Source organism: Clinocottus analis, unplaced genomic scaffold, assembly GCF_023055335.1.
Source record: "Clinocottus analis isolate CAN_PGR_092001 unplaced genomic scaffold, fCliAna1.0.p SCAF_58, whole genome shotgun sequence".
NCBI lineage: Eukaryota > Metazoa > Chordata > Actinopteri > Perciformes > Cottidae > Clinocottus > Clinocottus analis.
The window spans coordinates 232,011-247,832 of record NW_027176216.1 but is presented as its reverse complement, the minus strand read 5'-3'; the positions used below and the strand labels follow the sequence as shown (position 1 = coordinate 247,832).

Below are 15,822 nucleotides of genomic sequence, written 5' to 3'. Positions count from 1 at the left end.
TATATGTATGTATGTATATATGTATATATATATATATATATATATATATATATATGTATGTATATATGTATATATATATATATATATATATATATATATGTATGTATATATGTATATATATATATATATATATATATATGTATGTATATATGTATATATATATATATATATGTATATATATATATGTATATACATATATATATATGTATATATATATATATGTATATATATATATATGTATATATATATATGTGTATATATATATATGTATGTATGTATGTATATATATATATATATATATATATTAGTACAACAACAGTCTAAGCGCGGGGGGGGGGGGGGGGGGGGGGGGTCCTATTTTTTTTGTGTGTGTCGGAAATGGGGAATCAAGGTAATGGCCGCAGGGGCGTGGTTAAGAGAAGGTTACTGTGGTAGTCATTTAAAGTGAGGAAGTGTTCCGGTTCTTTAACAACAAACAATAAATATGAACGTTATTTCCTTTATTGAGATGCATTCATATCTTTTTGAAAATGATTCATTTGTATCAGGAACATGTCCATGATGAAAACACTCCTGTAACAGCTGTTCTGTCATGGCCGCCGTCAGGGTTCATGTCGGTTCTCCTGTAGCTTCTGTTGTCGCGACCGACCGGATCTAACCGGCTCTCACCGGATCTAACCGGCCTGACCGCCTGCCGCTCCGCGCCGCTGGCAGAGCGGGCGGAGGCTGGCAGCTGTGAACAATGAGAGGCAGCCGCTTCACTTCCAGCTGTTTGTGTAACCCTCCGCCTGTTGTCCCGAAGAGGAAGAGCGCAGTGAGAAGCTGCGCTGCTTGTCTCGAGCCCCCGCGATTATATTTCATATACACAGAAACTCTAGTCCATGGTGACGTCATGCTTTATTTAACATTGCGAAGTAAAATAAAGTTTGTTTTACTATGTCGGTTATTTATTTGATCTAATTTAATGTTTTTGTTTTGATTTAAGTTCAGTTTTTATTTTATATTCACACAAAGTATTATTATATTACATAGTATTGACATTATTATCTTATATAATTAACATTGCTTTCTAAATCTATTGAACTTTCCTCATGAGAAGCTTTACAGTGTAAATAGTCTTGTGAGATTTTAACTCTTTGTTTTAACTCCTCCGTCACTGGGAACAAACCCTGTAGTCCGGCTCGGCCTTGCGGTCTCAGACGTACTCGGATCTGTTCCAGACGGGGTTCTGTCCCCTCGGTGGGGCGCCGGGCACGATGTGGGCGTCCGGCGCCGGCGGACGCAGACAGGAAGTCAGCAGCAGCGCTCCCGCCGCCAGGTGCAGCGCTGCGGCCGTCCAGCCGCAGAACAGAGCGTCCCCGAACTCCCAGCGCGGCAGCAGCTCCGGCGCCGACCGGTCGAAGAAGCGCAGGACGGCGAGGTGAGCCACGTACGACACGGGCACGAGGCCCAGCGCGCCCGCCGCCAGGCACAGCGCCCCCGCCGCCATCTTCAGTGCCCGCTTGCGCCGGCGGTCTCCCGGCGGGCCGCGGCAGCCGTCGATCAGGCGCGTGCCGGGGACGGCCAGAACCAGGCCGAGCAGCCCGGCCGCCACTGCCGCGCACATGAGGACCCGGGCCAGCTTGATGTCCGGCGGCAGGCCGAGCAGGCCGCCGTACGGTCGGCACTCCAGAGACCCGAGCTCCTGGACCACGCAGGTCCGCCACAGGCCGAGCTCGTAGCGCTCCGTGGGGAGCAGCTGGGTGGACAGGGTGAGCCAGGTGGACATCAGCGTGGTGGCCAGCGAGCACAGCCAGGCCGCGCCGCAGAGCAACACGCCCGACAGCTCCAGAGCGGGAACGCTGGAGTCCATGACGCTCTGAGACTCAGAGACTCTGGTCTCTGTCCTGGTCTCTAGTCTCTGATCTCTGGTCCCTGGTCTCTAGTCTCTGATCTCTGGTCTCTTCACCGCCCCACCGTTAGGAGGAGGGCTTCTTGTCGGGTCACTTCTCCTTCCAGGGAACATCCTGACAGCAGCAGAGGCAGCGGCCGGACACCAGGCCGAGCTGTGCCCCCTCCCCCCCCTCCCTTCTCTCTCTCCCACCCTCCCTCCTCCCTTCCCCACTCCAGCGATGGAAACAACGGCATCATTGATGATCGTGAGGATGTCGTTCAATCACAGACAGGAAGCTGAAGGCGCACACATCTTTGTTTGAAGTTCACGGCATTGCTTCCTCTGCCTCTAAGGCCGAGCCCTCCAGAGGAGTCTCATCTCTAAGGCCGAGCCCTCCAGAGGAGCCTCATCTAAACGGTGTACAGAGCTTCTAGATGTAACTTGTATGAACCAGGAAGTGGAGTATTGATCTTTTATTAATAAATCGGTGCAGTGATCATAAATCACTTTTCTGTCCAGTAGGCGGCGCTGTGATGTTTTCTGGTGACGTCAGAACAAACATGGAGACATTAGAAGTTATCCACTTATAGAACGACTGAATGCATTTTATACTTCATGTGTAAGTTGTATTTATAAGATTCACATGAGTTTCCATCATCGTCATCTGACTTCACACAAAACACAGTTTGACCATTTATTTCTGTTAAAATAATATAGTACACACAATATAAGTTATAATCTGATATGAAACATATTTACAACTTGTTCTTTTCCAGCAGCACCTGAACGCACCGTTCCTCCAGCTGCAGGAGGGACTGACAGAGAAGCTGATGGTGATGAAGGTGAAGATGATGAAGATGAAGGTGGCGCTCAGCACCGCAGCAGCTCCGTCTTGCTCTCCGTACTCGGCGGAGCTTCTACGAGTTCTCCGGACACAAACAACTCCTGCAACGTAAAACACTTTTACTTCCACAGCGACCACTTCCTGTCGAGCGCTGCTCACCACGAGTCTCTTATTTTGAAGGACACGAGCCACTTCCTGCCGCCCTCACATTGTTTAAGTTTATGCTCACCTGGTCGTAGACGACTCTGACGATGAGCGAGCAGCTCGGACACGTGGCCACATCCTCCCCGCTCTGCAGCTCCTCCTGTCGTCAACAACAACAACAACAACGGCAACAACATCACTCTGCAGCTCCTCTACAAACAACAACAACAACATGACGTCACTCTGCAGCTCCTCTACAAACAACAACAACAACAACATGACGTCACTCTGTAGCTCCTCTACAAACAACAACAACAACATGACGTCACTCTGCAGCTCCTCTACAAACAACAACAACAACATGACGTCACTCTGCAGCTCCTCTACAAACAACAACAACATGACGTCACTCTGCAGCTCCTCTACAAACAACAACAACAAAGTAATAGAACGATTTAACATTAAATTAAACTCCATTGAAACAACTATGAATTCGGTTTTTATCTTTAACCTTGTAGAGAAAAGACAAAGTATCAGCTTATTAATAGCACGTAGTTAATAAAAACACTGAATAACACTTAGTTAATAAAAACACTTAGGTCACGAGCCCAATTCATCACGTCTCGAGTGACGTCATCAATATGAGTCAATATGAAGGAGGGAACTTACGAGCATATACTAATACATGTACACTCATACGTGTATACTCATACGTGTGTACATGTATACTCGTACTGAAATACAGTACGTGTATACTCGTGTGTACTCATACATGTGTGTACATGTGTACTGTACGTGTGTACTCATACATGCGTGTACATGTGTCCTGTACGTGTGTACTGCGTGTACTTCAGGCGCGCACCTTGCTGATGGTGAACTTGTCCCCGCACGGACACGGGAACGTGTACGTCTCCGAGTCCTCGTCGTACTCGAAGTCCTCGATCTCCACCTCGTCGTGAAACACCGACATGTTGTTACGGAGCCCCTCTGTGTTCGCTGCGGCGACGCGTCCTGATGACGTAACGCGTCCTGATGACGTAGAGCTGTTCCTGTGGTTTAAGCGCGCCGGAGAGCAGCACCGCCCCCTGCTGACGCGGAGTAGGAAGGAGTACTTTACCGAGTAATACGTGCTGCAGTAGCAGCTCACACGCATTACAGTGGAAACAACAGGGATGAAGACACAAATATAAATACCTGGGATGAAATGAAAGCTTTGTACAGAGAGAGTACTCAAACAATACGGAAGTGTCACAAAGGAACACAGCCTCTCGGTTGCCTCAGTCCTTGTGGTGACCAGGTGATCAGTGGATTTAACCCTCAGGCTGCAGGTCCAGCCGCGGCCGCTGGGCGGCGCTGTGGCTCCGCGGTGGTTCTCTTGGTGGTTCTCCGGGTGGTTCTACAGGTGGTTCTCTAGGTGGTTCTCTAGGTGGTTCTCCGGGTGGTTGCTGTAGAGGCGTGGTTGCTGTAGAGGCGTGGTTGCTGTAGAGGTGTGGTTGCTGTAGAGGCGTGGTTGCTGTAGAGGTGTGGTTGCTGTAGAGGCGTGGTTGCTGTAGAGGTGTGGTTGCTGTAGAGGCGTGGTTGCTGTAGAGGTGTGGTTGCCGTAGAGGCGAGGTTGGCGTCCTCCAGGAGGAGGCGCAGCGGGCTGGGTGCATGTCGCCAGACGAGCGTCTGTGATGTCAGAGCGTCGCTCCACCTTCGAGAGCCAGACACGAGGCTGGAACCAAAGTTCTTGTTACTATTGAAGCTGAAGAACCAGAGTTCTCGTTACTATTGAAGCTGAAGAACCAGAGTTCTCGTTACTATTGAAGCTGAAGAACCAGAGTTCTCGTTACTATTGAAGCTGAAGAACCAGAGTTCTCGTTACTCTCGAAGCTGAAGAACCCGAGTTCTCGTTACTATTGAAGCTGAAGAACCAGAGTTCTCCTTACTATTGAAGCTGAAGAACCCGAGTTCTCGTTACTCTTGAAGCTGAAGAACCAGAGTTCTCGTTACTCTTGAAGCTGAAGAACCAGAGTTCTCGTTACTCTTGAAGCTGAAGAACCAGAGTTCTCGTTACTCTTGAAGCTGAAGAACCAGAGTTCTCGTTACTATTGAAGCTGAAGAACCAGAGTTCTCGTTACTATTGAAGCTGAAGAACCAGAGTTCTCGTTACTCTTGAAGCTGAAGAACCAGAGTTCTCGTTACTCTTGAAGCTGAAGAACCAGAGTTCTCGTTACTCTTGAAGCTGAAGAACCAGAGTTCTCGTTACTCTTGAAGCTGAAGAACCAGAGTTCTCGTTACTATTGAAGCTGAAGAACCAGAGTTCTCGTTACTATTGAAGCTGAAGAACCAGAGTTCTCGTTACTCTTGAAGCTGAAGAACCAGAGTTCTCGTTACTCTTGAAGCTGAAGAACCAGAGTTCTCGTTACTCTTGAAGCTGAAGAACCAGAGTTCTCGTTACTATTGAAGCTGAAGAACCAGAGTTCTCGTTACTATTGAAGCTGAAGAACCAGAGTTCTCGTTACTATTGAAGCTGAAGAACCAGAGTTCTCGTTACTATTGAAGCTGAAGAACCAGAGTTCTCGTTACTCTTGAAGCTGAAGAACCAGAGTTCTCGTTACTATTGAAGCTGAAGAACCAGAGTTCTCGTTACTCTTGAAGCTGAAGAACCAGAGTTCTCGTTACTCTTGAAGCTGAAGAACCAGAGTTCTCGTTACTCTTGAAGCTGAAGAACCAGAGTTCTCGTTACTATTGAAGCTGAAGAACCCGAGTTCTCGTTACTCTTGAAGCTGAAGAACCCGAGTTCTCGTTACTCTTGAAGCTGAAGAACCCGAGTTCTCGTTACTATTGAAGCTGAAGAACCAGAGTTCTCGTTACTATTGAAGCGGAAGAACCAGAGTTCTCGTTACTATTGAAGCTGAAGAACCAGAGTTCTCGTTACTATTGAAGCTGAAGAACCAGAGTTCTCGTTACTATTGAAGCTGAAGAACCAGAGTTCTCGTTACTCTTGAAGCTGAAGAACCAGAGTTCTCGTTACTCTTGAAGCTGAAGAACCAGAGTTCTCGTTACTCTTGAAGCTGAAGAACCAGAGTTCTCGTTACTCTTGAAGCTGAAGAACCAGAGTTCTCGTTACTCTTGAAGCTGAAGAACCAGAGTTCTCGTTACTATTGAAGCTGAAGAACCAGAGTTCTCGTTACTATTGAAGCTGAAGAACCAGAGTTCTCGTTACTCTTGAAGCTGAAGAACATCAGAGTCTCCAGGTTCTTGGTCCCTCAGGTCCTGTCGAAGTCCCTCAAGTGCTGACAGGTCCGACAGGTTCAGGGTTCTTCAAGACGTTGTCCCTCTGGGTTCCAGAGCTTCTTGGACACGTTCCAAGGCGCCGTGCAGGTCTGGATGTGCACGTGGGCTGAAGAGCCTGAGAGGCTGAACAAACAGCTTCCAGAGGGCCACGCCCCTTAAAGGGCCACGCCCCTTAAATCCTAAACAAACACAGGCTCCTAAACACTGAGCACACTCAGGAGGAGGAGGAGGAGGAGGAGGAGGAGGAGGAGCGCGAGCGCCGCTTGGGGTGTTGTGCACGCGGGCCTGGAGCCCAGAGTGCGGGAAGTCTCGGGTCGCAGCCCAGACGCTCCTGATGCTGTCGGTGATGCTGCGCGCGCTCCTCCCGCCGCTCCCCGGCGCGCGGCCTGCGGCTCGGACCGAGAGCAACCCGGGATAACGAGACCGGCACCGCAGGACCAGCAGCGACCAGCAGCCACACGGGACCGGGACCCGCAGGAGAGACCGCCAGGACGCGGAGGCGCGCGACCCGCTGACAGCACGCGCGGACAGCACGCGCGGAAACACAACTTTTACTCCAAGAAGTCCAGGACGGAGTACTCCAGTACTCCAGGACGCAGTACTCCAGTACTCCAGGACGCAGTACTCCAGTACTCCAGGACGCAGCACTCCAGTACTCCAGGACGCAGCACTCCAGTACGCAGCACTCCAGTACTCCAGGACGCAGTACTCCAGGACGCAGTACTCCAGTACTCGAGGACACAGTACTCCAGTACTCCAGGACGCAGTACTCCAGTACTCGAGGACGCAGCACTCCAGTACTCCAGGACACAGTACTCCAGGACGCAGCACTCCAGGACGCAGTACTCCAGTACTCGAGGACGCAGCACTCCAGTACTCCAGGACACAGTACTCCAGGACGCAGCACTCCAGTACTCCAGGACACAGTACTCCAGGACGCAGCACTCCAGGACGCAGTACTCCAGTACTCGAGGACGCAGCACTCCAGTACTCCAGGACACAGTACTCCAGGACGCAGCACTCCAGGACGCAGTACTCCAGTACTCCATGACGCAGTACTCCAGTACTCCAGGACGCAGTACTCCAGTACTGCGTCGCCTCGGCCTCATGGACGCGGTCCGCGTCGCGCTGCTCTCCGCGCTGGTTCTTCTTCTGCTCTCAGGACGCTGCAGCCGCGCGCGGAGCGACAGAGACGGAGAGAAGAGTCTGGAGAGCCGGTCCACGCGCCCGGGTCAGTACCAGCAGCGGTACTAGTACCAGCAGCAACAGTAGTACTAGTACCGCTGCTGGTACTAGTACTAGTACTACTGTAACTTTAAAGTTCAAAGCAGGACCTTCCATAGTATTTTAATAATGTACTTCAGTGTATAAATACTCATCCTATATTTAAGTAAAACTGCAAAAGCACCAAAATAAACTTCTGAAATAGAAAACAAAGTAAAAAGTACTCATTAGTACTTTTTACTTAATTTTTAAAGCAGAAGTTTTACTTCAGTCCTTGTGTGACATTCATGTTGAAGTACATTTTCCTGATACTTTTACTTCAGTAAACTCTTTGAAGTAGTTTAGAGATGAAACTCTTGAAGTCCATGAGAACTCTTCATCCTCCTCCTCATCATGTCATCATCCTCCTCCTCATCATGTCATCATCCTCTTCCTCATCATGTCATCCTCGTATTCCTCTTCATCATGTCATCATCCTCTTCCTCATGTCATCCTCCTCCTCATCATGTCATCTTCCTCTTCATCATGGTATCCTCTTCATCATGTCTTCATCCTCCTCTTCGTCATGTCTTCATCCTCCTCTTCATCATGGTATCCTCTTCATCATGTCTTCATCCTCCTCTTCATCATGGTATCCTCTTCATCATGTCTTCATCCTCCTCTTCATCATGGTATCCTCTTCATCATGTCTTCATCCTCCTCTTCATCATGGTATCCTCTTCACCATGTCTTCATCCTCCTCTTCATCATGGTATCCTCTTCATCATGTCTTCATCCTCCTCTTCATCATGGTATCCTCTTCACCATGTCTTCATCCTCCTCTTCATCATGTCTTCATCCTCCTCTTCATCATGGTATCCTCTTCACCATGTCTTCATCCTCCTCTTCATCATGACATTTCTTTCAGAACCCAGAGACCAACGACACAAAGAGAAATTCATCAGACAACTGACAGGTGAGAGCGCCACCTGCTGCCGTGAAATATAGGATGTATCATATATACATGTTGTGTATATACATATATGCATGTTATATATATATATATATATATATATATATATATATATATATATATATATATATATATATATATATATATATATATATTCAGATAACGTGATGTTATTTATCATAGAAAGTGCAGAATGTCCTTTTTGAAAGAATAAAACGTACAGATACAGAAACTAGTCCTAGCTAGCGGAGCGCCAGGGCTGCAGCAAGCTCTCGCTCGCTATCACTCGAGTGCTAGCTAGCGAGCGTTATTCATTGTATTATTCAGTGGTCATTACTTTGGTATGATGAGCTGCTGCATCAGCCAATCAGAGGGCAGCATTCCTGACATGTGACCCCGGTCCTCAGGTTCTCTCAACTTCACCCCGAAGTGCAAGAAACATTTCTACAGACTTTACTACAGCACCAGAGACTGCACCATACCTGCCTGTGAGTCACACACACACACACACACACACACACACACACACACACACACACACACACACACACACACACACACACACACACAGTGTCAGGAATCATGTCACAGCAGCAGCTCTTGTGATCTTAAATCATGCGTTCAGCTGTGTTTACTTTAGTGTGTGTGTGTGTGTGTGTGTGTGTGTGTGTGTGTGTGTGCGTTTGTGTGTGTGTGTGCGTTTGTGTGCGTGCACACAGTGGCCTGTTCATGCAGGAATTTTTCAGTTAAACGGTTAAAACAGAAAAAAGTTAGAACATCTTACTTTAGTAATTATAAAAGTACTAATACTACACTGTAAGGATACTCTGTAACTATTGAAGTACTTGAAGACTTGTACATGAAGACGCGTATCAAACCAGCCCCAGAGCAGCTGGAGGCGAGCAGCCTCCTCGTCGTGCTAAGCTAAGCTAGCCGTGTGGCCCTGCAGCTGGTGACGTTAAACTTGTTCTGCCTGCAGACTTCAGGCGCTGCGCTCGCCTGCTGACGCGACTCGCCGGCAGCCCTCACTGTGCCGAGAGATGAGGTGAGGCCGGGGAACCGGGTTCCTCATGGTTCTTCTTCCAGGAACCGCACAGGCTTTAGAGTACCTGTTCCACACAACCTGGAGAATCTCTGCTCTCCAGGTTCCACTCAGGTCTCTAGAACAACACAACGAGATCGCTAGAACCTGTAGAACATGTAGGAGTGTGTAGTACGTAGAACAGAGACTATGTAGAACCTGTGGAGTGTGTAGTACGTAGAACAGAGACTATGTAGAACATATTACATTATATTTTGTAGTATATTATATCTGAAACTTCTTGAAGTTTCTTTCTGTTTGATCGGTTCTTTCTTTCTCAATCAGCCCTGAGAACCGATCTTCATGAGGTCGGTTCTCTGACGAGCAGAAGACGTTCTCCCGCCAACAGAACGAGGCACCGAGGTGATCGATGACGTCACTTCCCCTCCGGCCACCAGGAGGCGCTGCTTCGTGCTGCTGTGTTCCTGCCTACAGTTTAAACTCTGCACTCGTCCCCTGACTCCAACACACCGAGCTATACTGGGTTCTACTGGGTTCCTCTGGGGACTCTACTGGGTTCCTCTAGGGACTCTACTTGGTTCCACTGGGTTCCTCTGGGGCTTCACCATCCAGACGAAGGTCAGATCTGATCTGGTTCCAACAGGAACTTCAACTGGACCAAATGTTTCAGCGTTTTGGTTATGTTGGATGTTTTGGTTGTTTTTCCCGCTTGAAGCTTCCGGAGGAAACAAACTCTCTGATTGGACGTCAGCTGAATAATCTGTTTCCTGTGTTTTGTCGTCCTGGATGACAGAAACAAATCATAGAGGCTGAATGTGTTTTGTGTTCATAATATTATGGTAATATCGTAATATTCCGGTATATTTATATTATTTAGTCCTGTGTGCAATATGTACATACTGAAAGCAGAATAAAGATACATTTGATACATAATTTTCTGGCTTAAGACTTTTTATTTTGTTGTAATGTTGTAGGCTAAAAGTTAGCCCCTAAAGTTAGCATTCAGCCACATATGACTAAAGACATACTGTCAGGCTAACATTAGCTTATTAGTATCAAGACTGTAAGTGATATTTTAGCAACACGTGAGCTTTCTCTCTGCAAAGGTTGACTTTGAAGTGGAGCAGAGCAAAGTTGCAGAGGGTTTAGAACAGAGAACATTCAGGCGAGGACTCCAACATTTGCATTGGGGCTCATCTGCGCCAGAGCAAGTCATCTTCAAAGTGCATTATGATTTAAGATTAAACTCTCAGTTTTTGGAGAGAGGAAGGAGGAGACACACAAGTAGAGCAGGACATCGTCTGCATGAAGACACATTTTAACACTGAGCTCCACTAACAGACAATGAGGTCTGAACACCAATGAGGTCTGAACACCAATGAGGTCTGAACACCAATGAGGACTGAACACCAATGAGGACTGAACACCAATGAGGACTGAACACCAATGAGGTCTGAACACCAATGAGGACTGAACACCAATGAGGTCTGAACACCAATGAGGTCTGAACACCAATGAGGTCTGAACACCAATGAGGTCTGAACACCAATGAGGACTCGATGAGCATCATTGGCTAGTTGCTACATCGTTACTTTAAAAGGGTCAGAACAACACATACCCATAAAGCATTGTGAATAGCTCTCAGTAAACAGTCTGATGTCACATGGTGACGACATTAACCCTTCTCTGTCCATGTCTTCACTCTTTAACTCTTCACTCGGCTGTACAGCAACGCTGCTAGTTGTTGGGTTTACTGCTGGCATGCACAAGTAAAACAGATAAATCAGGACTCTGTTGATGTGGTCTCATCAGGCCGTTGACTGATTTACTTGTGACGGAAGTGTTTCTGTGGGAATCAAAGCAGTCTGCTTTCCCATGATTCCCACAGTGCACACAGATCGGACGGAGGCCAGACTATTCATGCATTTTAACCGAATTTCTCCTCTTCTTATCTCAGGGATATCTTATCTTCTGGGATATCGTTGCCTTTGTTTGACATGTAAAAGCAAAATGTTGTGTGTAAAGAAACATGAATAATAAGGCACTCAAGATGAATGAAAGATAGTAGTTAACAATGACTCTCGTGTTATGGACCTTGTTGAATCAGTGGAGCGTTTGTCCGGCTGGATGGAGTGCAGTTGAAGAACATTCTGAACACAATACAAACAGAACAATTATCCAGGATCATAACCAGATAATGCAGCTGACAGTTTTATAGTCGTTTACTTCCTCCCTTGATTCACGGAGCGTAGTCTGGAGACCTGAAAGCACTTCATACGTCAGCCGTCTGGTTTTAAAGGGAGATATTGAGGTTACATTAGTAACCACGCAGCAGTGGGAGGAGCTATGATGACTAACAGCTGTGGCAGGTAACGACTAACCTGTGATGGATTACGCCTGAAGAGCTGCCAGACACACACACATACACACACACACACACACACAGAGAAACACACACACAGGTACGTTAAGCAAACACTCTTTTACACACTTGCACGTCCCTCAGGGGAGACGTTTGATTGACGGCTTGGGGGCGTGGCTAACTCGTGTGTGAGAGTCTCTGTTATCCGGACGCACTCGCTCCCCTCCACCGTCAGAGGGAACTCTGTAAACTCCAACCTGGAGGACCTGGAGGACTTCTGAGGACCTGGAGAGGACCTGGAGGACTTCTAGAAGACCTGGAGAGGACATGGAGGGCCCCTAGAGGACCTGGAGATGACCTGCAGGACTTATAGAGGACCTAGAGAAGACATGGAGGACCTCTAGAGGACCTGGAGGACTTCTAGAAAACCCGGAGGACTTCTAGAGGACTTCTAGTGGATTGAGAAGAGGACTTCCGGCTCCACGGTTGGTTGAAGGATTCTTTAACTGCAGGATGTGGAAAAAGGAACTGGGGACTTCCAACTCCCACTCAGGATGTGGGGGAGGAAGAGGAAGAGGAAGGTTCTGGTTGGGGGGTTTTCACAAGTTTGTGGCACAACAGCCAAGAGCAGATGTTTCAGCAGATCCAAGAGCAACAGGAGCTCCTCGTGGTTGAGAAGGTTTTCAAGGAAAAGTATTTTTAAGATGTGAAGTCAAGCTCTCAAATTGACAAACCGCATTCTTGATGAAGACGCGAACCACGGCCGATTATCTGCTGCTCCTGTGGATCTGAAGAGACCCCGAAAGGGTTCTGGATGTAGAGGGACTGGGAGACCTAGAGCGACATGTAGAGGGACCGAGGGACCTGGAGGGACATGTAGAGAGACCGCGGGACCTGGAGGGACATGTAGAGAGACCGGAGGACCTGGAGGGACATGTAGAGGGACATGGAGAGAGACCGGAGGACCTGGAGGGACATGTAGAGGCACATGGAGAGAGACCGGAGGACCTGGAGGGACATGTAGAGGGACATGGAGAGAGACCGGAGGACCTGGAGGGACATGTAGAGGGACATGGAGAGAGACCGGAGGACCTGGAGGGACATGTAGAGGCACATGGAGAGAGACCGGAGGACCTGGAGGGACATGTAGAGGCACATGGAGAGGCACCGGGGGACCTGGAGGGACATGTAGAGGGACCTAGAGGGACCGAGGGACCTGGAGGGACATGTAGAGGGACATGTAGAGGGACCGGGTCATGAACCCGTCGGTATAATACAACTTGTTGGATCATTTAAAGACTTGAAAAATGACTCAAACTGGATGATTTTGACTTCAGGGACGAGGAGGCCTGAACTGGTTAAAATATGGTGTTTGTCCTGGCGAGCACACACACACACACACACACACACACACACACACACACACACACACACACTCACACACACTTTCACACACACACACACACACACACACACACACACTCACACACACACACACACACACACACACACACACACACACACACACACACACACACACACACACACTCACACACACTTTCACACACACACACACACACACACACACACACACTCACACACACACACACACACACACACACACACACACACACACACACACACACACTCACACACACTTTCACACACACACACACACACACACACACACACACACTCTCACACACACACACTCTCACACACACACACACACACACACACACACACACACACACACACACACACACACACACACACACTCACACACACTTTCACACACACACACACACACACACACACACACACACTCTCACACACACACACTCTCACACACACACACACACACACACACACACACACACACACACACACACACACACACACACACACACACACACACACACACACAGCAGGGAGACGTGTTTATCCAGCCGGCTATTTAAAGAGAGGAGCATTAACGGCAGAAGAGATGAAGAAGATAACGAGAAGAGGAAGAAGAGAACATGGAGGGATGAAGATCACCATCATCATCATCATGAGATCATAAACTATGTTACTATTACTACATTTTTACTTCTGATATTTTAACTATACAAAGTAATTTAATACTTAAGACTGAAGCAGGACTTTCCCTTAAGTATTGAGTTAGTTAAGAATTTCCAAGTGTGATATATTTTTACTTCATTGAAATAAACTGAATACTTTTCCTTCTTTTGTATTCTATGTACTTTTCTATTTGTTTTTGTTTTCCATAAGTTTCGCTTGTTTGAGTGATAGAAGATGAGATGTTATTGTCACCAGGTGAGATTTTGATGTTCTTTTTACAAGAAACTTTGTTTTGACTCCTAAAACAAAAACATCACATTCATTAATATTTTTCACAAAAATCTGAAACTAATTGTGATGTTTGAGTGAAAGCACATGATTGTTTTCGTTCTTTAAATAGCAGCGATACGTTTACTGGAACGTCTGCGACCAATCAGCTGCTGCGGCCGGCGGCGCCCAATGTGCGCCGTGACGGAGGAACGTTCCAGTTACCCAGAAGTCCCAGACTGAAGCGCCCAGAGGAGACCGTCAGCCAATCAGGAGCTCAGGAGACCGTCAGCCAATCAGGAGCTCGATCAGGTTGACTTTAAATCTTCTCTTTCTTACGTCCAGGTGTTTTGCTGAAGGATGATTTGTCCAGTTAAAAACAACAAGTACACAAAGACATATGTAATAATAACAATAATAATAACAATAATAATAATAATAATAATAATAATAATAAATTATAATCATAGTTTCAACTTGTATAGCGCTTTTCATAGTACACAAAGACGCGTTAAACAATAGTCAATAACAGACGCAACAGAACACGAACGTGAAGACAAGAGCAAACAAAAACAAACAACAAAATATGTAAGGAAATAAATAATTAATGAGAAGTAAACAGAAGAGGCTGCGTGGAGCGGAGGACAGGTGCAGAGGTGAACAGGTGAAAGCAGGTTGGAAGAGGTGTGTTTTGAGGGCTTTAATGATGGGAGGGTGGAGCCTGACGGATGTGGAGGGTGGAGCCTGACGGATGTGGAGGGTGGAGCCTGACGGATGTGGAGGGTGGAGCCTGACGGATGTGGAGGGTGGAGCCTGACGGATGTGGAGGGTGGAGCCTGACGGATGTGGATGGGAGGTTGTTCCAGAGGGGGTGCAGCAGCTGAGAAGACCGTGTGGTACTTTACTTGAGTATTTCTATTTCATTGTACCTTTTTATACGTTCATCTGGCTTTTATAGAAGTACCTCAACTACTACTACTGCCACTACCACTACTACTACTACCACTACTACTACTACTACTACTACCACTACTAGATGAAGTATTATGTGTAACCGAGGTCACCGAGCCTCACGTTATCGTTTAGCTTCCAGCTGTTATTGTTGTTATTCTTATTGTCAGTATTTTGGAGAAACAAGATGGCCGCCGACCTCTGAATGGGCCCGCACGTTACTGCACCATCACGTGACTACATTTAAACATATTGTGTACAATTATGTATTTATTTTATTCTTTTTATTCACTGGTTCAAACGTCTTCCTCATAAGATGAAAAGTCATTTTATATCATTTATTCACTCGTTTTTGTCAAAATAAAATGTTTGATAAATGTACAGAAAAATATATATATTCTGTTTGCATTCCTCTGATTCATGTGTTCTTATGTTCCATAATGTTGAAAAGGTATTTTATCAGCTCAATGCCCACGTGCCTCTTTGTTTACCTTTTTTTTATGTCTCCATTCTTCCTTTGGGAACTGCGTGTTAAACCTCACGTTGCAATGCATTGTGGGTAATTCCCTTCGGCAAAGTCAGCGTCTAATGTTGACTTACGGAAAGGGCTCATAAAGGGCTCAACATGTCCACACAGAGCCCTCAGGCCCTCCACCATGTGACGCTGGGACAGAACTGAACCCTCAAGCACTTCGCGGGAGCGCGCCTCAAAGTCCGTGAGTCCGTGAGGGAGGAGACTGGGATTGAGCCAAAGAGTGCAACATGGCGTCATGACGTGTCTCTGTGGGAAGGTTTCAGGAACGCGTTTTAGGTGAAACGT

The 15,822-nt window shown here is 47.1% G+C and overlaps 3 protein-coding genes across 7 annotated transcripts; 1 reads left to right on the top strand and 2 right to left on the bottom strand.

Annotated features, from left to right (window-relative positions):
- Positions 1–404: 404 nt before the first annotated feature.
- On the bottom strand, positions 405–2,039 carry LOC137803518 (putative claudin-24). Its single transcript, XM_068602024.1, has one exon. It carries the CDS (start codon positions 1,850–1,852, stop codon positions 1,196–1,198), a length of 657 nt encoding a protein of 218 aa, XP_068458125.1. The 5' UTR covers positions 1,853–2,039; the 3' UTR covers positions 405–1,195.
- Positions 2,040–2,112: 73 nt separating this feature from the next.
- On the bottom strand, positions 2,113–3,932 carry dph3 (diphthamide biosynthesis 3). Of its 4 annotated transcripts, none has more exons than XR_011080069.1 (4): positions 3,724–3,932; positions 2,947–3,021; positions 2,633–2,818; positions 2,113–2,413 (listed from the first exon to the last, which is right to left on the bottom strand). XR_011080069.1 is itself a non-coding variant. In XM_068602027.1 (3 exons), the coding sequence occupies exons 1-3, from the start codon at positions 3,829–3,831 to the stop codon at positions 2,744–2,746; spliced, it is 258 nt and encodes an 85-aa protein (XP_068458128.1). In that variant the 5' UTR covers positions 3,832–3,932; the 3' UTR covers positions 2,554–2,743. The 4 variants fall into 4 exon arrangements, 1 of the variants encoding a protein (XP_068458128.1); XR_011080070.1 differs by having other exon boundaries at positions 2,656–2,818; XR_011080071.1 differs by having other exon boundaries at positions 2,666–2,818.
- Positions 3,933–7,085: 3,153 nt separating this feature from the next.
- Positions 7,086–10,257, top strand: alkal2b (ALK and LTK ligand 2b). Of its 2 annotated transcripts, none has more exons than XR_011080068.1 (5): positions 7,086–7,371; positions 8,272–8,319; positions 8,724–8,804; positions 9,296–9,472; positions 9,683–10,257. XR_011080068.1 is itself a non-coding variant. In XM_068602026.1 (5 exons), exons 1-4 carry the CDS (start codon positions 7,188–7,190, stop codon positions 9,358–9,360), a joined length of 378 nt encoding a protein of 125 aa, XP_068458127.1. In that variant the 5' UTR covers positions 7,086–7,187; the 3' UTR covers position 9,361; positions 9,683–10,257. The 2 variants fall into 2 exon arrangements, 1 of the variants encoding a protein (XP_068458127.1); XM_068602026.1 differs by having other exon boundaries at positions 9,296–9,361.
- Positions 10,258–15,822: the final 5,565 nt, after the last annotated feature.

Coding starts and splice junctions, on each gene's coding strand:
- LOC137803518 (XM_068602024.1), bottom strand. CDS start 1,852: ATGGACTCCAGCGTTCCCGCTCTGGAGCTGTCGGGCGTGTTGCTCTGC.
- dph3 (XM_068602027.1), bottom strand. CDS start 3,831: ATGTCGGTGTTTCACGACGAGGTGGAGATCGAGGACTTCGAGTACGAC. Junction 3,022..3,723: donor ACAAGTTCACCATCAGCAAG/GTGCGCGCCTGA, acceptor TGTTGACGACAG/GAGGAGCTGCAGAGCGGGGA. Junction 2,819..2,946: donor TCAGAGTCGTCTACGACCAG/GTGAGCATAAAC, acceptor TTTACGTTGCAG/GAGTTGTTTGTGTCCGGAGA.
- alkal2b (XM_068602026.1), top strand. CDS start 7,188: ATGACGCAGTACTCCAGTACTCCAGGACGCAGTACTCCAGTACTGCGT. Junction 7,372..8,271: donor GAGCCGGTCCACGCGCCCGG/GTCAGTACCAGC, acceptor CATTTCTTTCAG/AACCCAGAGACCAACGACAC. Junction 8,320..8,723: donor ATTCATCAGACAACTGACAG/GTGAGAGCGCCA, acceptor CCCGGTCCTCAG/GTTCTCTCAACTTCACCCCG.